The sequence below is a fragment of the Lonchura striata genome, chromosome 12 (assembly GCF_050655825.1).
Source record: "Lonchura striata isolate lonStrDom1 chromosome 12, ASM5065582v1, whole genome shotgun sequence".
In the NCBI taxonomy this organism is placed as follows: Eukaryota; Metazoa; Chordata; class Aves; order Passeriformes; family Estrildidae; genus Lonchura; species Lonchura striata.
The window spans coordinates 439,138-463,408 of NC_140714.1; the positions used below are offsets into that span (position 1 = coordinate 439,138).

General features: G+C 52.2%; 1 protein-coding gene across 4 annotated transcripts in view; it reads left to right on the forward strand.

The window, feature by feature from the left end:
• The window catches only part of PLXND1 (plexin D1), a 69,441-nt gene that overhangs the window by 24,057 nt on the left and 21,113 nt on the right, over window positions 1-24,271 (forward strand). For 3 of the 4 annotated variants that reach the window (XR_014958085.1, XM_077786200.2, XM_085590232.1), the window contains 16 exons: window positions 1,218-1,326; window positions 2,198-2,300; window positions 5,094-5,201; window positions 6,994-7,083; window positions 7,926-8,019; window positions 10,393-10,556; window positions 11,270-11,421; window positions 11,551-11,650; window positions 13,629-13,768; window positions 14,116-14,283; window positions 16,105-16,195; window positions 16,341-16,616; window positions 17,518-17,667; window positions 21,328-21,442; window positions 22,419-22,526; window positions 23,188-23,300. Coding sequence is in view for 3 of the 4 variants with exons in the window: in XM_077786200.2 (XP_077642326.2) it covers window positions 1,218-1,326; window positions 2,198-2,300; window positions 5,094-5,201; window positions 6,994-7,083; window positions 7,926-8,019; window positions 10,393-10,556; window positions 11,270-11,421; window positions 11,551-11,650; window positions 13,629-13,768; window positions 14,116-14,283; window positions 16,105-16,195; window positions 16,341-16,616; window positions 17,518-17,667; window positions 21,328-21,442; window positions 22,419-22,526; window positions 23,188-23,300 (2,081 nt within the window). In the remaining variant the exon portion in view is untranslated. The remainder of the gene's footprint in view (window positions 1-1,217; window positions 1,327-2,197; window positions 2,301-5,093; window positions 5,202-6,993; window positions 7,084-7,925; window positions 8,020-10,392; window positions 10,557-11,269; window positions 11,422-11,550; window positions 11,651-13,628; window positions 13,769-14,115; window positions 14,284-16,104; window positions 16,196-16,340; window positions 16,617-17,517; window positions 17,668-21,327; window positions 21,443-22,418; window positions 22,527-23,187; window positions 23,301-24,271) is intronic. The other variant, XM_085590231.1, reaches the window with a different exon arrangement.

Below are 24,271 nucleotides of genomic sequence, written 5' to 3' on the forward strand. Positions count from 1 at the left end.
GCCAGTTCATGTACTTATTTTTATCTGGTTTGATTTAGTATGCACTAAGCCAAAAACATTTTAGCCCTGGGCAAATAAATGAGTTTTTTATATTGATATTTTCAATTGCTTTGTTTAATTTCCCTCCAAAACACATGCTGCCTTTCAGGAGAAGTTCTGGAGGAAGAGCGAGTGGGTGCCTAAAGGAGCTCAGGAACTCTTAGCCCCATTTTGCAATCAAAAGCCAGCCAGAGGTGTGCAGTGTCCCCTTCTTTCCGATGGGGCAGCCTGCCTCGAGGCTCCATGGGCTGCCTCCAGAGGAGATGAGCACCTGTGGATGAGGCTGAAGTCAGCTGAGCTGCTGGCTGAGCTGACCAGATCTGAACTGGCCACTTAGGAAGGTGGTCAGCCCCTCTCAGTGCCTCTGGAGAAGTTTGATGCTTTAGTCCAGACCTAAGCGCTTGTAAAGTTTTCATCCTTCAAGCCTGGAGTGAATGTGCTATTGAAGATGGCTGACTTCAGCAGCGGGAGAATTAGCTAGTCCTTTTGAAAATTCCACTTTTCCTAGTCTCATTTGTGAAGTTGTATTGCTTTCCTCCCAAACTATCCAAAGAATGGGAGATCATTAACTGCTCTGTATTGTTGGTTTCAGCAATGTCCAAATGAATTTCTGGAATCCAGTGCGCTGATTTATTGTCTGTATTCTGAAAGAGGCATTGTTTCTTCTCTCTGGTGCTTATATGGCAAAATTGCAAAGAAAAAAAAAAATAGGCAATTTTGGGGGGAGGGAAGGTAGTATGGTGTGTTGACCAGCCAAAAGAGGATTTCTGCTCTCTGCAAGTTTGTTGGCACAGGGAAAGTGAGCGGGATTTTAAAACATTATAACTAACATGTTTTAATTACCACATATTAAAAATTATAGTTTAGCACCAACTTGTACTTGAAGAGAATAATTAAATCTGCTAATTAACACTTGCATAACATGCTGGAATTTTGTGCTGAAAGTCCCCACGTTCTTTTTTGTGAGAGGAATGTAAAGTGCTGATTTAAGAGGGAAGAGATGAATGTCAGAGGAGAAAGGATGACTGGTCCAAGTTCTGAAATGCAGCTCAGAGGAAGCCCTAGAGAAAACAAATCATATTTAGCCCTTGTTTTCCCAAGGGTCTTTCTTGTCTACTGAGTGAGAGTGTGAGCAAGGGGCTGTTGCAACCCAATATTCTTTGGCTTGATTTTCTCAGACCACGTGGTTGTCGAAACTTCTCTCCGGGTCAACAACAAAAATATAATCCGGGCCAATTTCACCATCTATGATTGCAAAAGGATTGGGAACATTTACCCGAAGAGAGCGTAAGTGACCCCAGTGTGCAGGCAGCAGAGCCACTGCGGGCAGGTGGTGGCAGGGCATGGGTGAAACTGGGTGACAATGGTGGGGCAGTTTGAAGCTAGGAGACTGCCAGCACAGAGCTGGACAAGGGTCCTCCTGTGTGGGGTTATTGGGGGAGCTCAGCTCCTGAGAGCAGGCATTTGGGGGCCTGGGCAGGATTTGGCAGGATCGTGGGAGATGTGATGCCAGAGGAGGGTCCTCAAGCCATCTGGACATGTTGGATTTCTTATAAGCATAAATAATATTTTTATGTAAAGCTTGTTCTGTTAACTCTTCAGCAGAAGAGGTGGCCTCCCCAGCAATCCGTGGGGCACTGGGAAGGGAGGGTCATGCCCTCTTGCTCCTTCCAGCCCTGGGTGGGAGCAGTCACATACCCCCATCAGCTTGAGGGGGCTCTAGTGGCACACACCAAAACGCATCCACCTCTCAGGAGCATGACATCAGGACCTGACCACATGGCCTGCCAGCTCTCCCATGTCTGTGAAAACAGCAGAGAGACTCTTAGTCAGGTCCAGCATGCCAGGCTCCTCAGAGAGACAGATGAGGGGAAAGAGCGTTTTTTTGGGGAAAAGCATTTTTTCCTAAGCAGGGGAGGGTGGCTCTCAGTCTACCTGGCATGCATGGCCTGGCCAGGCAGGGATGCCTGGGGGTGATGGGCTCTGGCCACATCCCCTGCCAGCTCCCAGGGAGAAGAGAGGGAAATCCAGCACCTGCCGTGGGTTTTTCTAGGCACCATTAAAGGCTGAACAGTGTGAAGATGGGTTGTAGGGCTGAGATGTGGCCCCTCTGAGCAACCTATACTCTGCTTTCCTCACCTTGCCTTTGCCATTTCAGGTGCACCAGCTGCCTCTCAGCCAGGTGGAAGTGTCACTGGTGCCCCTCTGCCTACAGCTGTGTGTCCAACCACTCACAGTGCGAGGATGCGCTGCGGATGGAGGTGAGGCTGGTTCAGCTGCTGCTCGGGCTCCGAGCCTGCTCCAGCAGTGGCCAGCACTCGCTGCCCGTGGCTCATGCCCTGCTGGGGTTGGGGCACCCTGCCCAGCTGGTGTTGAGGAGGGGGATGTGTGCGGGTGGGTAGCACCCTGCCCTGCTGAGCCGTGCCTGGGGGGAGGCTGGCTCAGGGATTCAGCTGTCCTGGTGCCTCCTGTGAGCTTCATCTCTTGGCTTTCCATGACTTCTCATACCTGGAGCAATGCCGCTCTTTCTCCACATCCTGGGCCTCCTGGATTCAAGTACAAGAAGAAACAGCCATTTTCCACCATTCCCTTGGCTTTGACTTGAGATTGCTTTATGTTAAAAATGTGCTGGGGCACCACTAGGGTGCTCACCCAGAGGAGAAAATCACCCCTTTCCAAATTGCAGCTTTAATACCCAGAGGCTCAGAGTGTTCCTATTACTGAAGTTTAAATTGAAGTTAATTTAAATGAAATGGGCCTTTTAGCAATCAATCTGCTCTAGATCCAAGCCAAGCTTTTACACTGTAAATGGAATATCCCTTTTGCACCTCTGCTCTTAACTCAGGTCTCCTGTGTTCCCCCCTGTCATTATCGAGAGGAGCTTGGCCCGTGTCAGATGTCCCACCCTCCCTCTCAGGCTGAGCCCAGGGCCAGCTCTGGCATCCACTCCCCTCCAGTGGGGAGGAGTGCAGGGCATGGGGGTGGGGCTGAAGCTGCCACTTACAGCTCCGGATCCTGTAAATCCCTAGGAAATGGGGATGGAAAAGTCCCTGCCAGGTGGCAGCTCCCAGCAGCACAGGGCAGTGTGTTGGGGTCAGCTGTGCCTGCCTGTGCATACCCAGGTGTTTTGGGGAAGCATCCTCTTCTTTGTCCACTTCACAGGTTTCCGTGTCTGGCATTTTCTCTGGCTGTCTGGACGGGTGCTGGGAAGTTGAAAACCATCCTGATGGTTGCTGCTGTTGGGTGTCTGTCCTGTGCCAGAGCCTGGGGAACCCTGCAGGGGTCTGGCACACGCTGGCTGTTGGGGCAGTGGGTGCTCATGCTGAGTGTGCTGCTGGGCACTGCTGTGCTGCTTGTGCCAGGGACTTGGGGGTGTGAGCTTCAACAGTGACACTGGGTGACACCAGGGCTGTGGGGTCACCTGGGGACTGCCCTGGGTTAGTCCTCGATTAGCAAAGGACTAACTATCTCCTTGGATCTCCTGCTCCAGAGGTACAGTGGGGCTGGATGCTGACCTGCTTGGGCATGTTTGTTTTCTCTCTGTGCCTCCTGCTGATCTTGTGAGCAGGAGAGTTGCTCTGTAGCCCTGGAAACACGGTGCTTTCATCGTGCAGTTGGAGCTTTTGGTAAACAAACCATTGCTGGTGTGGCTGCACCTGAGCATGGCTCTGCAGGGAAAGCTGCATCCTACCAGCTCCATCGGCAGCATCTTGGACATTCTGCCCGTTTCCTCTGATCCAGATGTGAAGGATACAGTCAGCTGGAAGCTCTATTTCTGGTGGCTGGTGAACAGCAGGAGAAGGGGCTGCAAGATAAGTTAATCAGTCCTCTAAAGTGTATTTCTCTGGGAAGCTGTGCCAGCTCTGGTGACATGCAAGTACTCAGCAGGCCAGGGGAGGTTTTGCTTAAAATTGTAGCTGTGCTGGTTTTATTTTAACTTTTTTATTTCCTTGGAAGAGGCTTGGGACTGAAATCTCTCTCCAGTTGTTTGCTTTGCTCTTTTGCTTCCCTTATCACGTTCATCTCTGTTATTTAATCTCCTTGTTTAGGCAGCACTGTGCTTGGTTAGATGAGTGTCCTGACAGAAGTGGAATGTTTTTTCCACAGTCAAATGGGCAGTTCCAGGTAGTTCCCTGACCCCTATCTAGGTCTGGGGAGGGCAGAAGAGAAACCTCCCCCTTGCTGCATGTCCAGTCCCAGGGATGTGTCCGGCTGCAGGGATGTGTCTGAACAGGCATCACAGCTCTGGGAGGGCAGGCTTAGCCTCTCCTTGGAGCTGCAGCAACACTGGCATCAGTGAGCCACAGCAGGATAACCTTTAATGCAAGTGAGATGAAATCTTGCCTGCTGCAAATGATTCTGCATAATGGACCAAGTATTTTGTTGTCTTTTACCCCAATGGATCCACTGTCACAAGCATTACTCTAGATGTACCCTGGGGCCATGCACAATCTGGCTTCATTTTTGCTGTAGTTTCGCAGTGTGATTTACGTCTCATGAGAGAACAGGATGGGTTTGTCACATAAACTGGAATTCTGAGTCAGCTCCAGCGTCTGAGACATCAATTTAAAACAAGAACAAAAGTAAGGAGACAGATGACCTTTTTAAATAATTTTTCAGTTCATTTAAGCCTTTCAGTGCAGCTGCCCTGCTACTGCAGCCCCCTCATGAAAGGCCCTGTGGTTCCTCGTACCCTGTCCCTGCACACGCAGCCTGTGCAGGACGGAGACCCTGGAGCAGTCTGTGCAGTCTCTGCAGGTGCTGGCAGGAGTGAGCAAGGCAATGGGTGTGACACAGCTTACAGGGGGTAGGAGAGGGTCACACCGGTAGATCTGCCATTGGAGGTGGCAGTGCCTCTTTTCAGAGTTATTCTGGCCCTGTCACGGCCAGAGTGGCAGCTGAGGTGCAGGTACATGGTCACTGTGCACCTGGCAGTACCCATTTCCCAGTGAAATGAATCTTACCAAGGACTTTGATGGTTCCTCTACCCTTGTTGCTAAGGATGCTCAGCAGGCACCCAGCTAACCCCTTTTTTTCCTTATTTTTGTACCTAGCAGAAGAAAATTGACTGTCCTCAAATAGTGCCTGCCCCTTTGGAGCCGATGCCCACGGGTGTATCTCGGAACATCTTGATCTCACTGGCCAATGCAACTTTCTCTAAGGTAAATGAGTTCCTAAAGGCATTGGGAAGGTCTGGACAGGTGTCTGGGGGAAATAAAACTCCCTGTTCCCTTGTGGTGTTTGCAGAGCGTGCAGGTGTCAGCTCTCCCAGCCCCACATCCAGCCTGACGCCAGTGCCTGCGCTGAGGAATAAAGGACACAGCTCTGAGTGGTGGGCAGGGAGCCCTGTCTGAGCCACAGTGTTTGAGTACAGCACAGAAGCATTGTTTAGCTTCAGATTGTCATAGCAGAGCTCATTTGGTGTGGAAATGTCCTTTGGGTCATCACTGCAGAGCTTGTTTGATGTGAAAAAGTATTTTTTGTGACATTTTCTGACATGTTAATTCTAACAGCACAAAGCAGGAGTGCACATCAAATGGTGCCTTTGGAGATGTGCTGCATGCCAGAAAGAACCAAAGGAATTTGGGGCAAAGAGGCTGAGCACTGGGAAAGTGCTTGAGTAAGCTCTGGTGTTTGTAGAAAGCTGCCCTGAGTAATTTTGGCTCAGATCAACAGGGCTCATGGGGCCAGGTTTGCCTTGCCCCTGCTGATGATTCCAGCATCCTGGGCAGCCAAGGGGCTTCTTGTTCTTCAGGAGAGGAGAATTTTGAAAGTGCCAGTGGAGCTGTTCTGGCATGCTGGAGGGGGCTGCTAGAGGCCATGGAGGTACCACTCCCACCACACCTCCTTGCCCTCAGCACAGGGGCAGAGCAGACCCTCATGCCTGGATGGGGTGGCCTTTTCCTGCACAGCTCCAGCCTTCAGGAAGGAGGCTGTGACCTCTGCAAATCAGCAAAACAGGGTGAGAAATCCTTCTTCCTGTCTGGATGCTGGAGGTGGCGGAGAAGGAAGCAATAGTGCATGGAACCCACAGGAAATGGAGTCAGCAGGAAAGGGGCAGCAGGAGAGGCTCTGGCAGTCTGGCTTCCTTCCATCACCTCCTGCTCATTGTCCCAGGGTGCTGGGTAGGATTTCTTCTCCTTTCCTCTCTGGAGGAGCTCATGAGTGCTGCTGAAGCTGGGAGCCTCAGAGGCATGTGCCCCAGCCCTTTGCTGTGGCAGGGGCACTGCAGGGGCAGGGACATGAGGCCAGGGCTATGGGCAGCTGCAGAGCCAGAGCTGCTTGGGTGCAGGTGATGCACTGGGCAAGGTTCTGCCTGTGTGTTTGCTGAGGCAGTGGCTGCCTGCCAGGAGCCTGGTGCTTTCTTCCATGTCTTTTATCAGATCTGCCGGTTTTCAAAGGGTAGTTAGACCTCAGTGGTGGTGAAGCATCAACTGCTTGGAGATAGGATTTTTTCCTGCAGGATGTGGGCTCAGCAATAATTTGGTGCAGGATATCATCCTTGCGTTATCAGGAAAACAGCACAGAAGTCTGTCTTTGAACCTGTTCTTGGCTGGGTCCTTGTTTGAATTAGAGATTTTCTCAGTGTAGTTGTTGGGAGGAGGAGGAGGAGGAAGGTAATTTTGAGCCCAAATCACCAACTGGTTTGGGCTGGTTTGGACAAGGTGGCCCGGGACAACACTGGCTCCCAGTCTGTGCTGCAGCAGGAGTTCTACACACCTCAGCCCAGAGGAGCTCCCGCCAGACACATCTGGTCTGTGTGTGCTGTGGGCCAGGCACAGCTCCCGGTCTGCACCTTTAGTGTTGGGTACTGATCTCCTGTTTGACTTGGGCAGAGTTCAGGTGCCAGTGGCAGAATCAAGGTGGGACATGGACCCTGCTGACCGACTGACAGACAGAGAACTGCACAAAATGGTTGTTAAAGGCATTCTGCCCTTGTGTGCCCTCTCCTAGGAGACAGCTCTGGAGTGCCATTTTGGGACAGACGGGACATTTGAAGCCCGGTGGGTGAACTCCTCTGCCGTGGAGTGTGTACATGTGCTGGTGAGTCAAGGGGTGAGGCTGCCAGCCCTGCTTCCCCCAGGCTGAGGATCAGGTCCGAGGGCAGGCAGGGTCTTACCCCCAGCCTCCCACCTGGCAGTGGGACACCACTTACTCTCTCCTGGTCATCTCTCACTCCTGCATTCACCCCTCTGGGCTCTCTGTGTGTGCTGATGCTGGCAGGGCACACACATGTCACCGGTGCTGTGTTCCCAGCCCCGTGGGGATCTGCAGGGGCTTTGGCCCCACTCCCCTGGGGCTTGGGAAAGAGCTGCTTGTTTACGTTTCTAAATTGGAAGAGTTTAGTTCAGACAAAATTTTGGCCACTTTTCAGAATTGCTGCTTCTGTAGCTTTTATTTTGAACAAGGAATTGGCCTGAGAAAATGTTGTGATGCTCACTGGAAAGCAGTGTGTGGTTGTTGGAGGGCAAACTGCACCTGCAAAATGCAGCAAACATTTGGGTGTTAACCAGTAGGAACACTGTGAGTGGAAGCTGGGGAAGAGCACTTTCCCATCACGTCACCGTATCATAGCCCCACACTGAGAATGTGCAGACAGTCCAGGCTGCTCGTTTCCCTGTCCATTTCTGCTAAAAATAGCAGCAACCCAGGGCTCTGCTCACGATAGGCACTATGTCCTGGTGCCGTTTACTGGGACTTCAGCAAAATGATTAAAACAAAACAGCTGTCCCACTTCTTCTGCTAAGGATAAGACCCTTGTGTATTGAGGACCAGTGGTCAAAGAAGCCTCACAAGAAAGGTCAATCCATGGCGGCAGGGGGTGTGTGTATGTAAACTCCTATTTTACTAAATTTCATAAGGTTATGTTTGTTTTTTGTGTGCAGCTTCACACATCAGAGAAAAGCCATCGCTTCCCAGTGAACCTCCAGCTGAAGGACAAACCAGACAGATTTATCGACAGTCCGGAGATGATGACAGGTCTGAGTTGAAAATATTTTTATGCTTATCTCATCTGGTTGGCTTGAACAACTCAAACCTGGGCAGAGTTTATGGCTGCAGGAGAAACCATGGCTCCAGTGGGCACAGTGCAGTTCCTTCTCTCGGGTACATGCAAAAAGTGTATTTACCCAGAGTCACTGTCCATGAACGTGAGCCCAGAGCCCAGAGTGGCACCCACACATCCCTGTTACAGCCAGCCAAAGCCAAGCCCTGCCCTGAAGTGCAGCTCAGGTCTCACCTGTCAGCAGTGCATGGCTCAGGTGCATGGCTCAGGTCACCTGGTGCTCTCAGTCACAGCTGGGATGTGGGCTAGAGAGGAATTCCTCCTGGAGAGAGAAGGGATGGGGCAGGGCTCTTCCCTCAGCACTCACAGGAGCATGGCATCAAGGTTCCACATGCCGTGAAAATTGAGTCCTTCTTTCTGCTTCCTCTGCTGAGAAGGAATAAAATGTGTAAGCACATTTCACCCTGGCCTGTTCTCTGTCTCTGCGAAGAAGGGCTGGATTCCCAAAAAAGCCCTTGCTACATCAGCAAAGTGAGGAAGGCAGGCAGTCAGACTGAAATGAGTCAGACTCAGTCACGGTAGCCAGGCAGGACGAGCCCAGTGGGTCAGCCACGGAGCTGGGCTGGCACAGCATGGCCAGAGGTTTGGCAGTGCCCTTGACAAGGGCTCTGGCTGGAGGCAGCATTCCCAGCTCCTTTGCCTCTCAACAGTGTCAGCAGCTGTGGCAGAAGGGGCTGATTTATCTGAGGTGCAGAGGAGGACGAGAGCCCAAAGAGAGCTCTCCTTTGGAGGATGGCTGTGACAGGGAGGAAGACACGGGCACCAACAGCCAGTGACCAGGACAGAAAGGTTTCCCCATGATAAACCCCTGTGAACGGAGGAGGATTATCTTGCAAAGTGAAAATACCTGGAGATACCAGCATAGGCAGGCATGAGATCTGGTTTCTCTGCTGGAAGAAGAGGGCATAATTTTGCAATGCAGTGGTAACCCTGAGGAGGGGGTTGGGACATGGGGTTTTGGCTGTGTAGAAGACTCAGTTCTCTGTGTGGGTGGCGCTGGGAGCAGGAAACACAGCAGAAAAAGCGTGGTGGAATTCCCCTCCTCCTGCATGGAGAGGGAGCTCGTTTACATAGGCCATGTTTGCATCCATTGGAATTGGCCAGAATATTTGGAGTTCCCACGGGACTGTTATGCTGCTCTGGCTCCTCCTCGCTTTGCTCAGGCTGGTGTGAGTCACATTAGAGAGACTGCCTTGCATCAGAGATCTGCTAGACAAATGTGGACATCTTTTTTAAAAAATGTCTTTAATGAAATCACTGATGTTATTGTTTATTATTTCAGTGTTTATTAGCTTTTATTGTACACTCTGTTTTGATAGTCCATTGAAGGAATACAAGCTCTACTACCCAGTGTAATCTCCTGGGGAGACTGCAGATGACATGGAATAAGCTTTTTTTTGTGGAGGAGAGATCCTCAGAACCAGTGATGTTTCGTTAGCATGGCACAGGCAGAGTGTTGGTGCTGATGGAGTTTCATTAGCACAGCACAGCAGAGCGTTGAGGCTGAGGGACTCATTAGTTACTCAGGAAGTGCCTTAAGATGCTCCTATGAGCAAAAGTGCCAAATGTGTCTGTTTCTGTGTTTTATGTGCTCCTGAAAAGTCTCCTGTGGGGAAAAGGGCGTGAAAGCCATGTTTCCTGAGCATTTCTCACTGTTACCTCCATGGATACCCACATTTCAGTGGCAGAAGTCTTGAGGCTGGAGAGGAAATGTAACCCAGGGCATCAGCTAATGGAGATGTGAAGGCAGTATAAGAAAAACATTTGGAAGTTGAGCTGAGCAGATCTGAAGGGAGAAGAAGTCATTGAAAGGGGTCTGTGGTCACAGGGGGAAGGAAAGATCTGTAAACACTGTACAAAGCACAGAATACCCCATTTTTTGCAGCGTGGAAGCAATGTGATTGCTTTGAGCCAACTTTGCCAAGCAGCTTCCCATGTGGATGCTGAGAGTTGGAAACATGTAGCATTGATTGACAAAAGGTTCCAAGTTTGGGTGTTGCTTGTTTTTCAAGGGGGAGAAAAAGGAAAAGAATGTGCTAAATTATATTGTAGTGTGAACAAGCGTGCAGGCCTTCTGGGAAGTCTGCAGGATGATAGCCAAGTGCTGCCTCGTCTCGCTGTGTGTGCAGACTGCTTTGCTCCTCCGCTGGATTTCAGATTTTACTGGATTAATGTAGCGGGCAGGTGGTGGGAGTGGGGGGGCCATATGTGTTGGGTTGCCTTAGGCTAAGCAAAGCTGTGAGAGCCTCAGGCCTGGCGCTCATTGTCTCTTGTCTCTGGTGGCTCAGTGGAGGTGTACAACTGTGCGACTGGCAGTGCTGACTGCTCCCAGTGCTTGGGCAGGGAGGACCTGGGGCACCGCTGCCTCTGGAGTGAGAGCAGCTCCAGCTGCAGGCTGCAGACCGAGCCTCCACAGGTCTCTGAAGTCTGCCCACCTCCTGAGATTCGCAAGGTAAGACCCGAAGGCTGCGTGCAGGGTGCTCGCAGTGTGGCGTGGCGTGAAGTGGCGGGTGGTGCCAAGGGCTGGGACTGGCTGCACTGTGCTGCCTGGAGCAGAGGAAGGATCTGCACGTTGTCCCTAGCACCGGGTGGGGTCAAGACCAGCACTGAATTGTTCACTGGTGCCAAGGACATCTTGCTAGTGACAGGATCCAGTCTTCATCATGTTAGAGGGAAAAACAACAGCTGCACAATCATGGCCAAGTACCCTGTCCTCTTGCAGCGCTGGGATGTCGTTGTGACCAGTACTCTGTCCCCTCACAGCGCTGAGGGCAGAAGCTGTCAGGTGAAACTGGTGGTGTAGGAGTGGGTTCAGAACTGGTGTGTGGAAAAAAAGCATGTTTCTTACCAGATGTGTTTGCAGCTGAAGTGGTCCTTGCCTAAACCCTACTGCCCAACACAGCAGAGAAGTGTGATGGTTTCTCTTCTGAGCCGGAGCAAGGAGATCCTGGTGTTGGGCAAGCAGGAGTGTGAGGAGTGATTCTGTCTGCTTCACAGGGCTCAGGGATGAAGGGCAGAAGCTCCTGGTTCTCCCTGACCTGGTCTAGTGGGAGGTGTCCCTGCCAATGGCATGAATCATAGATGATCTTTGAGGTCTCTTCCAACCCAAACTATTGTGGGGTCCTGTGATGCTCTGACTTTATGACCTGCCCCTTGGTGCTGCAGATCGAGCCGCTGCGCGGGCCTCTGGAGGGGGGCACGCTGCTCACCGTCCGCGGGAGGAACCTGGGCCGCCGCTTCAGCGACATCCTGGGCGCCGTCCGCGTGGGCGGCGTGCTCTGCGCCCCGCTGCCCGACAGATACGTCGTCTCCGAGACGTGAGTGGGGAGCTGCGGCGGAGGGACCCTGACCCCTGCATGTCCCCGGCCCATGCCTGTCCCAGCAGAGCCCGGCTGCTGCTGCCCCTCGCCCCTGGCACTGCTGCCACCTACCTCATCCATCCACAGAGTCGTGTGCCAGACTGGAGAGGCTCCGGAGGCGTTTTCGGATGTGGTCACGGTTAATGTGAGCCGGGAAGGGAGGTCCAGGGAACGGTACTCCTACGTGGTGAGTGGCTGTCTCCTGAGTGTTCCTTTGGTGATTCCTGTGCCCCTTAAAGTGGGTGTGCAGCTCCCCACACCTTCCCCAGCTGGCTGAGAAACAGGATCTACAACTACATGTTGGGGTCCTTAAGGAGCTGCTGAGGTGTCACCTCACCTGTGGTTACCTGTGTGGGGTGTGGCAGGACCTCAGCAGGATGCTGGCAGCACAGCCACGCTCCCAGACTCAGCTCCTGCAGGGGTCTGTCTCATCCCAGCTCTATTGACAATTCTCCTGCTAGAAAAAGGAACTCCATTTTCTTCTGCCTCTTTTGCTGAAGTGTTGTTGCAACCAGTGAAATTTTTTGAGACTTGTGAAGCCCCTTTGTGCTGTGTAAGTTACATTCCATAAACTCACATTGTTTAGAACTGATTTTTTGCTGCAGAGATTGTATTCGTTTTTGCATGAAGTAATGTGTAGGGATTAGACTGAAGCCAACCCCATGTCATTGTGTAATGAAAAGGCTGGTCTTGGTGAGACCTGAGCTTGAGCACTGGTACAATTTACGTGGAAAAATTTAAAAGCCTTTCAGAACTGCCCTCCCAAAGATGGCACTTCATGAAATACCAGATATTGTTTGTGTGCTACATCTCTCAAAGTCCCTATTAAACATGCTAGAAGAGAAAAATTCAGCTGTAATTGTGCTGAGGAGGAGGGAGAGGTTTCTTCAGGACATTACAGCAGGCTATGGATGAGCTGGATTTGCCAAAGCTGCAATGGAGGTGATTGGTGCTGGCAGTGCACCAAGAGCAGCAGCCCCTGGCTCTGGCTAAGGGGAAGGGCTTTGGGGAACAGGAATAATCCCCTCTGCTGATGCTGTAGCTGCACTTATGAATATGTGGGTTAAGGGCCAAGGCCAGGAGACAGCTGCCTGCAGACAGAGAAATAGAAGTTAGCAAAACAGATCCAGTGGAAATAGGTGACGATCAGACTGACAGTGGAAACGGCAGTAGAGGACTGAAGCCATCTGAGTGCAGGACAAGGGCCAGGGTAGATGTTAATGCAAGGGTTTGTGTGGCAGAGACTGCCGGGCAAGGCATTAACAGCAGGCTCAGCCTGCACCCCACTGCCCGCCTGTGAGGGTCTGCTCTGCACGAGCGAGGGATGGGCTGGGGGTGAGCAGGGCCAGCCCCCGTGGGTCTGTCTGAGAGGGAGTCACCAGTGCCCTATGGAAGGCTCTGGAGATCATGATTTGCTCTGCCCTGGCTGTCCTGCTCGAATGGAGCAGGGATGCTGCCAGCAGCCTCTCCTGGGGTGCCTGTGAGCAGACAAGTGGGCTCAGCACCACCTGAGTTATCAAAGCCTCCAGCTCATGAATCTCAGGAAGATTTCCAGGGGCTGCAAACACAGATAACATACATGCTAATTTAAGCTGCAAATGGCAAGAGGCAAAGTAACTTCCTCCTCAGTTCCTGTTGTCTGAAGAGATGCAGATTTCAAGCTTCCTTAGCAGGGGTCTGATATTCAGTTATCTAAACCCAGGTGGCCATTTTACTGATCTCAAGGCCATCCTCCAGTGGGGCTTTAACATTATCCTTGCATTTTGGAGGACATGGATCTGGAAGGGCTGAGATGGTGAGGGTGGTAATGAGTGAGAAATTTCCTTTTATTGATGGGCCTTGTGCTGTTGCTGGCTCTGGACCTCCTGCTGGAAATCTGAAGGGAATGGTGGGATTCTGGGCTCCTGTTTGGCCCCATGTTTCATTTACAGACAGTATTTAGGGACCACTGAGAGTCACAGAGGTTTTATATGCTCTTACTCCTTAGCGTTTGTATAACTTCTCTTTTTCTGAAACATTGCCAGCAAAAGCTTCTGCTGTGCTGCTGTTTGAGCCTCACAGTGCTGGACACTTACTCAAAGTTCTGAATCAATTCCCATGTACAGTGTGGAATATCTAGCTGCAGATTTACCAGGCTAGAAAACAGATTTCCCCTTTGTTTTTAGCTTCCCGTGGTGCAGTCCATAGCTCCTCAGAATGGCCCAAAGGCAGGAGGAACAAGAGTGACCATCAGAGGCAGCAGGCTGGATGTTGGCTCAGAGCTCCGTGTCCTCATCAACTCCTCCAAGCAGTGCACGGAACTCAGGTGGGAGCAGGGCTGGGGGCTGGCACTGGAGTAGTGACGAGAGCCAAAGCATTAGGAAGGTTGGTGTTGTCCCCCAAGAAGTCAGGCAGAGTGAGGGTTTTGATGGGGGGCACCACGACATGCTGGCATGGCATCCCCCTGCCTGCCCTTCCCCTCCGTGTGCTGGGGACGGGCCCAGCGCCGGCTGCTGCCAGCTGAGCTGCCCGCCAGCGGGCCTGGAGGAGCAGCTGGCTGGCATGTGGCTGGGAGCTCCGTGTCATCTGTGGCTGCCACCCGCCTGCCAGGGCTGCTCAGGCCAGACTCCAGCCCGTGGCTCCCTGCAGCTCACCCTGCCTGTCCTCACGCAGCCGCACCGACAGCACCATCACCTGCACCATGCCCGCCGTGGAGCTCACCACAGCTGTGCCAGTCTGCGTGCAGTTCGAGAACAAGTCTTGTGCCAGCCACAACATCACTTTCAAGTATGAGAAGAACCCAGTTATATCAGACATCAACCCCAAAAAGAGCCAGATCAGGTGAGATCCTGCCTAGCTGAGACAGCCCGTGAAAGAGCGGGTCAGCTCCAGGTGGGAGAGGGTGGGGAGAGGGTCCTGCCAGGAGAGAGGGGCTTCTCAGCCCTGGGCTGGATGGGTGTAGAGGGTGCCTTATCTTGCTCTTGGGATGCTCCAGGATAACCCCAGCACAGGAGTAGAAGAGGTCTCATACACCAGGACTGTCCATAGCTTGTTTTGATGCATTTATGAGTGGAAAAATGTCAGCCTTGATAACTATATTGTGCACACCTGGTGAGTGCGTTGGGGAGGCCCAGGTGGGGGCTCTATGAGACCCTGAGGACTTTTCTTGGCAGTAAAACTGCTGGAGGATGAGATTTGTAATTTTGGATTTCAACCTTCCCCGAGGTCACAGTATTTAATTTTTAAAGTGTGTTGCTTTTAGTTTCACATCTCCGTGGAGTTCTCAGACTTCTGTTCCTTTGAATACAGTGGTGAAATACCACCCTCTTCACCTGTGGAGCCTGAAAACCCCAGGGCTGACTAGGAAATCTGGGAGGCCAGCAGCTGTGCTGCAGGACATCGCTGAAGCAGCACGCCCAGGGCCGAGCATGAGCAGGCTCTGGTGGCCTGACCCTCTTGGAACAAAGCTGCCTCTCTGTTCCCAGCACAATGCCAAGGCTGCAGGCTACGGGAATGTTAGGGGAAAGGCAGAGCCTTGACTCAGCCAGGCACAGCCCCTCGCAGGCTTCCAACTGCTGAGTGGCGAGAGCAGTGTCTAAAAAGAGACAAGGGAAGAATGTCCTTTCTGTAGTCACAAAGGAAACCACTGGGGTATTTCTCAGTCACCTTAGTCTGCTTCCCTGGCACTTAGAGCCGTTCCCAAATTTCAGAGCATGAGGTGCTAGTAACTTGTGTAAAAATTTAGCTGGATATGGATAAAATAATCCATATAATCGAAACTTAAACCAATGCAAAAGTTGTACATTAGTCTGTAGATATGACAGGCTAGTGAGAAACTTGGATCATAACTTCCTAGTGATATCCCCAGGCTTCAGAGAACCCTGGGGCCTCGTGCCCAAAGTCACTGTGCCTGGAGTGCTCTTCAGATAACAGGACTTGCGAGTTGCCTGTTCCCTGGCAAATACTCCAAACACGTCAAATGTGATACAGGGAAGGTTGATCTAGGGTGCAGATGAGTGGTGATGATTCTCCAGCTGCTGCTCTGCCTTGTGCACATTGGGGCTGCTCATTATTCTTGTTAGTTGACTGCACAGTGAGAAGCCCATGTGTTGCATTCCCCCCAAGCAGATTCAAAACACAGCGATTTTCACATTTTGATCTAAATCACAAGCTCCTGGAAGATGCAGAATGAGGGACGTTTCCCTCTCCAAGTCTCACAGATCTGTGTGGGTTGCTGCAGGGCAGGGCAGGGGCAGGGGCAAGGGCAGGGGATGTGTCCTGGCCATCACTTCACAGGTCACTTACATGACCAGTGGCCAGGATGCCTGCTGCATACCCTGGCATGCAGAGGCTGCTCTTCTGGACAGTGGGAGTAAGGGGAACAGCTCACTGATGCTGGAAGAGGCTCCCCACTTTCCACCAGAACATCTACTCCTCCTTCCTTCCTTCCTTCCTTCCTTTCTTCCATGATATTGTGGTAGCTGTGTAGGTAGCTTCCTACTTCTGCTGTAAGTAGGAAGAAGACTTTGGCTGTTGGGTCACATTTTCTGCTCAGGAGGCTTGGAAACACCTCTGAGAAAATGACAGGAGGAAGATGCAGCCCTCACATCCCACTGCTACACTGTCCTCTGCAGTCACCCTCTCTTTCTTCCCTTCTCAAAGCGGGGGCAGGATCATCACCCTGGAAGGAAGAGGTTTTGGGCTGGTGCAGAACGTGTCCATGGCTGTCCGTGGCATCGGCAGAGAGCACACGGTGGGTGTCCTGGCCAGGCACAGCCCGGTGCTGCAGCAGGGCTGCGTGCCTGCTGCCAGAAGCTGTGCAGCTGGGGCCTCAGCCTCAGGATGGGCTGGAGCACTCGTGGTGCGGGGCTCTGACCTGCTCACACTCCTGCTTTCAGCGCTGTAAGGTGCACACTGACACGGCCATCACCTGCCCCTCTCCAGCTGCCTCCAACCTCACTGTGGGGAGCAAGCCAGCCCCTGTGGATTTCTACCTCAACGGGCGCCTCTACTCTGACGAGCGCTCGGCCCTGGACGAGGAGATGTACTCCGAGGAGGCCTCGCACATCAGCAAGTTCAGCCTGGGCTACTACGCTGACCCCCAGTTCTCCACAGCCAAGAAGGAGAAGTGGATCAAGCACCATCCTGGCGAGCCCTTAACTCTGGTCATACATGTAAGAGGGTGGTGGTTACAGCTCTGCTTCTCTCTGGGTGCTGCCATCTCCACCCTGGGCAGCTCCTCAGTCCCAAGTACCAGCACAGGGACTGTCCACAGCACAGAGAAGGGGGTGGGTGGAACTGGGGAGGCAGGAGCAGGTGATTTTGGCTCAGCCTGCAGCTTCTGCATCTCTCTGCCCCAGGAGATGCAGCCTGGTGTGGGGATACCTTCTGATACATGATGCCAGAGAGCTGCCTGGGGAGGGTGCTGTAGCAAGGGGTTAAATGAAATATTGGACATGTGGAAAAGAACTAGAATGCCCTGGCCTGAAACCAGGCAGGTGCTGCAGAAGGGCCTGACAATAGGTGTTTATTCCTGCAGAAAGAGATCATTCATTCTTCTCTTTCGGCTACTGAATTCAGCTCAGCTCACAAGGAAGTTGGGGTGCAGAAGCTGATTGGCCTAGACAATGAGCACTAGTAATTCAAAGGCCATTGTTTGCTGCAGGATATCCTAATGGTTTGCAGCATGCTCCAGAAATGTGCTCCCCCTTTCTCAGGCTTTGCAGGCGCATCTCCTGGCTGTCCCCTCCGTTGTATATCCTTCCCCACTCCCAGATGGGTGCTTACATCCTTATCTTCCATGCACAGCAGGTCCGATCAAAAGCAGATTTTTCCAGGTTCCATGAAGGGCTTGTTCATCCTATGCCCCATGCTGAGTGAAGAATGGGAAACAGGAAAATGGGGAATGGCCTGGTTTTGGCTTTCCTGTGGAGTCCTGGAAAAATGTCCTTGGTGAGGGAGTGTCTTCCCAGGTCTGCAAAACAGCAGGGAATATGGAAAGTAAAGCAGAAAGATCGATTGCAATTCCAACTGCTATGCTGCAGCCTGACATCCTGATTTTTTTTCTGCCTTTAGAAAGAGCCTGACAGCCTGGGCCTGGAAAGCAATGAATACCAGGTGAAAATCGGCCTGATCTCGTGTGAGATCCAGATTGTTTCAGACAAAGTCATCCACTGCTCCATCAATGAGTCGCTGAGCTCCTCGGAGAGGCAGCTGCCGGTGACGGTGAGTGCGGAGCTGTGCGGGCACAGGGGTCCCAGTGAGTGCAGAGCTGTGCTGAGTGTGAGCTGTGCTGAGTGTGAGCTGTGCTGAGTGTGGAGCTGTGCTGAGTGCGGAGCTGTGCTGAGTGTGAGCTGTGCTGAGTGTGAGCTGTGCCGAGTGCGGAGCTGTGCAGGCACAGGGGTCCCAGTGAGTGCAGAGCTGTGCTGAGTGTGAGCTGTGCTGAGTGCGGAGCTGTGCTGAGTGCGGAGCTGTGCTGAGTGCGGAGCTGTGCTGAGTGTGAGCTGTGCTGAGTGTGAGCTGTGCTGAGTGTGAGCTGTGCCGAGTGCGGAGCTGTGCAGGCACAGGGGTCCCAGTGAGTGCAGAGCTGTGCTGAGTGCGGAGCTGTGCTGAGTGCGGAGCTGTGCTGAGTGCGGAGCTGTGCTGAGTGTGAGCTGTGCTGAGTGCGGAGCTGTGCTGAGTGTGAGCTGTGCTGAGTGTGAGCTGTGCTGAGTGTGAGCTGTGCTGAGTGCGGAGCTGTGCAGGCACAGGGGTCCCAGTGAGTGCGGAGCTGTGCTGAGTGCGGAGCTGTGCTGAGTGCAGAGCTGTGCTGAGTGTGAGCTGTGCTGAGTGTGGAGCTGTGCTGAGTGTGAGCTGTGCTGAGTGTGAGCTGTGCTGAGTGCGGAGCTGTGCTGAGTGTGGAGCTGTGCAGGCACAGGGGTCCCAGTGAGTGCAGAGCTGTGCTGAGTGTGAGCTGTGCTGAGTGCGGAGCTGTGCTGAGTGTGAGCTGTGCTGAGTGTGAGTTGTGCTGAGTGTGGAGCTGTGTGGGCACACAGGTCCTGCTGCACACCCCACTCGTGCAGCGCCTGCCCAGCCCAGGCTCACCCACTGCTGACCCTGCAGGAGGCTGCACAGAGGAAGAGTGGCCAAAGCACGCCGTGCTGTCGCAGGGCAGTGGTCAGCAGGATGCAGGGGCCGGGCTGAGGGCTGCTCCAAGCCGTGGCACTGGCAGCTGCCCGTGGAGCTCCAGCGCTGTGCCCCAGGGGAGGCTGGTCAGCTCTGGAAGGCACACTGAGGTCTTGGGCATGAGAGGTTTTGTCACCTGCACTGATTTCCTGCTCCTCATGAGATATGTTTGGGGATTTCCTTACAGCTTTAAGCCACCGGCTCTGCTCCCACCAGCAGAAGGGCTAGAGTGGCCATGAGAGCCCAGCCTTCCCCAAGCTGTCCCTGCTGGGTCCCTGCAGCATGACCGGGAGGGTCAGAGCAGCACTGAGGGCTTCCAAAGCCTGCTGCTTCCTCGCTGCAGAGTTCAGTGTTCAGGGCTGCCGTTTCTCTTTGTGTCTCCAAATGCACCACACTTTGTTCCTGTCCTGTTTTCCAGAGGGCTGGACTGAACTGCTGTGCTTGCCTCAGTTTCCCTCACATCATACACAGCCCATGGTCATGCAGGGATGTGACTGTGGCTCCTTGTATCTGGAGGGAAAATGCCTCCACCTCCGTGGGACACCCCGCCACCCTCTCGCAGTCCTGTGTTGGCAGGGGATGGATGGGAGCCTGAGGCATGGGCAGGGAGGGCAGGGAGAGCTGGAGGGAGCTGCGAGCTCAGGATCTGGGCTGCCCAGGAGAAAGGCACAATGCACTACCAATTCACTGACAGGATTGCCCAGTTTACTGGCAGCAATCTGAGGTGTATGAAATTCTGTTGCAAACTGGAAACATGGAAATGCAGAAGTAACAGAATTTCTTGAGTCATCTTAACAGGAATTTTAAACAGGGTAATTTTTTTTTTTTTTTGTAAGAACTGAGAAACAGGGGAATCCCTTTGTGGAAGAAAAGGAATTTTTGAGTTTGCTAGTCTTGGTGTGACATTAACCAATCATGGCAAGTCCCCAGGAAGCAGGAGAGTGATACCCAGCCCTAAATATCACAGGGGTGTTCAGAGTGCACTAGCAATGAAAGTGCAGATAATTAATCTGCTTATATTCATACCTGTGCACCCCTACTAAACCTACAGGCGTGGCTGGGGCCCTTGCCTGCCAGCCATTCCACGAGTGGCTGCTGCTTTATCACACATGAGAAATGGCTTTGGTGCAGGGGCCTTGCCTGGGTCACACTCAGTGTTGAGTAGGGCTGTCCAGCTACATAAGAGAGACTTGTCAAGACATTCAGGCCTGTCTTTGTTTATGACCAAGCAGTTTAAACATTGAATTAAACAGCAGCTGAGGGATTTTTTTCTCTGAAAAATGCAAAAGGCTGAGCTGGTGAGGGAAAAAAGACTCAAAACACATAAAGGAGCTGCCTCATTGCAACATTTCGGAGGGAGAAAGTGGAGATCCTGAGTCTGGGCATGTGGCTGTGAGGCTGCTGAGTAAACCTGCCCAGGTGCTCTTGCAGTGCTGTGGCTCCTGTCCCTGTCCAGCACCATGGCTCTTGGACAACGAGCCAGGGTAGAGACCGAAGCTCTCCATGTCTGGAGCCTTCCACTGGCAGCAGCCATGCCCTCACCAGTGCTCCTAGAGCTAGGGCTGGATTTCCCTCAGGATGGAGCTGTGTGTCTGGTGGTGGAGGTGGTGGGAAGATCCTGCTTGTGGGATGGCCTTGGTCCAGTGGCATAGCTGCTGGAATTTCACCCCAGTGGGCACCTTTCCCAGAGGTGTTCCATGACACAGGAAATCAAGATTAATTTTGATTAATCAAATGATTAATCAAATGATTAATCAAAATTGTAAGATTATTGGAGCTCTTCCCTACGTAATTTCAAGGATTTTTTTCTCAAGTTTCTCTCGCTTCTTGTTCCTTGTGAGAAGTGAAACTCACATTTCCAGAAGTGAATGCCTTGTGTGGTCATGAGTTTTTCTTATCAGATGATACTGTGGAATCCTTTCATCCCAAGGGCCCAAAGAGCTGTTTGTGAACGGCACCCAGTAACTTGCCAGCCTGTGATGTGTGCTGGCCTCTTCTCTTCTGGAGATCAGGAGACCCAAGGACTGAGCTCTAGTGGTTTGTGCTTGTTGTCACAAGAAGTATGGGCTGGGAGCAGAGCCAGCAGCTTCTGACACCCCTTTCACTGCTTTAGGCACAAGATCATTACTCGTCTATGGTCTCATTTATTTTTATTCCCTTAGTTTATTTGTATTTCGAGGACTTTAAAGTTTCTTAACCCTACTTCTTCTGGGTGGGAGCTGTTCTGATTTTGAAGGAGAAGAGCGAATGCAGCAGGGCTCCAAAGGCTGTTCAGAGCCATAAAGAAGCTGATTAGTGGAAGTGATTTTCTAGTAAGAGCAGCACAGGCGGCCTTGTGCAGTGCCATGGGCTCTCTAGGAAAGGGCTGCCTCTTCTGGGGCAGATGCAGTGGGGCCATGGGGCTGGCAGTTCTGCCACCAGAGCCCTGTGCTGGCACTGGGATGGGCACCAGTGCAGCACCAGAGCCTGCTGGGTGTGGTCTTGGCATTCCCCAGAGCACAGGAAGGGAATTGGGCTCCCTGGAGGCACAGAGTGCCCGGGCTCTGGCAGTGACCGGCACAGCCCAGCCTCCCTCCCTCCGAGCCTGGGAGCTGTGCCAGCTCGCTCACCGAGCCCTCGGGTGAGGGTCTGCTGAGGGCTGCCCTGTGTCCTCCCCGCTCCCAGCCCTTTGGCAACCTGCTGCTCAGCTCCTGCTTCTCCTGCCTCCTTCTCCTTCCTCAGATCCAAGTTGGAAAGTTCAACTACACAATTGCCATGCTGCACCTTGGGGGAGGAGAGACTGCGATCATTGTCTCCATCGTTATCTGCAGCATCCTGCTGGTGCTCTCTGTTGTAGGTAAGGGAAAGAACAGCATCTTTCCAGGCTGTGGCAAGGCTTTTCTCTCTGCATGTGGAGGCATGAACTCTGAGTGCTGCAGTTGTGCAGTACCTGAAGCTAGTCTGGGTGCAGCAGGTATGGCACACCGCTAGTACCAGGACCACAGCTCCCTGCAGCACAGAGCTTTTCCTGGCTGAATCCACAGCTCAACTCTGTTCATTGAACCCGTGATATTTATAAACTTATTCCCCAAATACTTAATAATTACTCTAATACAAAATAAAGAAGGATGTGAGAAACTTCTTTTGGTCACAGGCATGATTGTCCCAGACCATTCTAAAGGCGCCCTTAGGCACAGATCCTGTCATCAGGAACAAGCAGTGACAGGTGCCTGACTGAGTAGGAAGAGCAGAGCCAGCATCCTTAGCTGCAGATCTGAAACAGTGTATGTAGCTGGCTGGAAGCCATGCTGCACACCTTTGTCCTTGGGCTAGGGTCCCTGCTCATCACATGCCCAGAATGACTGTGGAGCAAGAAATCTGCCAGTTCACAGCAAATGAGAGCTTTAGAGTAAAGATTTTATTTATTTTTAATAAAGGCTCTAATGCACCCCATTTACTAGATGCATCACCCATCATTAGAAACATATTTCTGGAGGCATGGGAAGACTGTCAGATATGAACACTGTAATACAGGTGGTAAACGTCCTCAATTCTGTATTCATTAATCAGCTGGAACACATTAATATAGAGTTAAGATGAATACAGACAGCCCAGACCTAAATTGAAGATGACAGTTACAGCACAATCATTAAATTCCAGCTGGTACTACTTATTTACAGACAATCGACAACTGCCTGACCAGTCTGGTTGTAGGTGTGAAACCAGCTCTGAGTTTAGCTTTCTGCACTTGTGTCAGAGAGAACTGCTCTGATCCCAGCTGCAGCTGCTCCCAAGCCTGGGTCGAAAAGGCTTGTTCTCTTCCTCTCTTCCAGCTCTCTTTGTATTCTGCACAAAGAGCCGCAGAGCTGAGCGCTACTGGCAGAAAACCCTGCTCCAGATGGAGGAGATGGAGTCACAGATCCGGGAGGAAATCCGCAAAGGTAAGTCCCTGTCTGGGTGCCAAGGAGCCATGGCTAGGAGCAGGATGTTGGGTTAGCAGGCTTGAAGCACCTTGTGCTGTGCAGAAGTTTATAGAACTATTTGTAGGAGAATTTCTGTGATTGCCTGTGAGTTTTGACAGGGTTTGGGAATGAGGCTGAGTGGCTGGGAAGTGTGGCCATGTCACTGTCCTGCTGCCTGGCTTGGGCAAGCCACTGATCTCCAGTGCCACCAGCTTCTCTACCTGGGGTTAATGGCCCTTGGCTGTGCCAGAGGGTTACTTGAAGGTCATGCTAACCTTCAGTGTGCTTTCCTCTTGGGTGCAACAGAAACTGCAGCATGCTCGTCATAAAGCAATGGGAGAAGCATTCCAGGTGTTGGCACCCCCCACCCCACAGTCCATGATCCCACCACATCGGCTGACGTCCTCTCCTGAGGGCACTGGGGCTGCTGGGGAAGAGAATGTTCTGTCAAGCTGGGGCAAAATATGCAGTCTGATGGTTAAACCCGATGGGAATGTGCTGCTCAGAGAAAACATGCCTTCAGCCCCCGTAAGGGATGGCGTGAGGGGACAGAGATGAGATGTACTGTGCTTTCCAGTGCCAGCCTCTCTCAGCTGGTGGAGGACTGGGCTCTCACCATCTGTGGGTCTCTTTGTATAAGGTTTTGCAGAGCTGCAGACAGACATGACAGACCTGACCAAGGAGCTAAACCGCAGCCAGGGGATCCCCTTCCTGGAATACAAGCACTTTGTCACCAGGACATTCTTCCCCAAAGTAAGGAGACAGCACGTGTCACGGGCACCTCATTGCTCCCAGATATGTCCCACCCAGTTTAGGGCTCTGCTAAAGGGCTTTTACAGTGTCACAAAATCATTCCACTGTTATGTATTTACTTGTCACATATTTCAGCCTTAATTATCATCAAAAGTGGAGCCGCACCTCCTAGGGTGTCATACAAGATTGGGCTTGCTTGCACATGACAGAAGCTGGCGGCAACTGTTCCAGGAGTTGCTCTGGCTTGCCTCTTTGGGGCCATTGCACACCTCCTCTGAAAGAGCTCTCACACAAGCAGAGTGCTGGGGTCTCCTCCTCAAGGGCTCCAGTGTCACCCCACTCCATTCAGCAGAGGCTGAAGGGTGGCTCAAGGGTGAATTGGCAATCAGGAGAGGGGCTTTTAGTCCCATGCAGGGTTCCCCCAAGCATTCCCAGCAGTTCAGCCAGTCCTCAGGAATTCTTTGGCTGTCTCTGTCTCTCCCTTCCTCCCTGTCCAAGGCTGGGTGCGTGGTGCTCCCAGTAAGATGTCCCTTGGGCAGCCAGTCCCAGTCTGCCTGCCTGGAGTCCTTTACCAAAGCTGCAGCAGCCGTGCTGGTGCCGTCATTCCCGTCGCCGGCTGCTCCGCTGTGTGGCTGTGCGCCCTTCACTGCGGCTGTATTTCACCCTCGAGGCAGTTGTGTGTCAGTGCTGAGGACTGAGACGATGATTTATGACTGCAGAGTGTTTCATTAGTAGCTATTACTCAGGTTTTTCAGTTACCCAGTCTCCATATCCCTGCACACTGGAGGCTTTAAGATTCAGGCTGGTATATGAATGCTAGAGATTTAAACATTTTCCCCATCTGTTTTAAAAGTTACATATGTTGAAACACCAGAACTCCTCTATTTTGATATAGTCTTCTGTAAAGCTTTCTCTTCTGGGAGTTTTCTAGCTGTCACATTACTCTATTTGCAGTCTCCCTGCCCTCACAG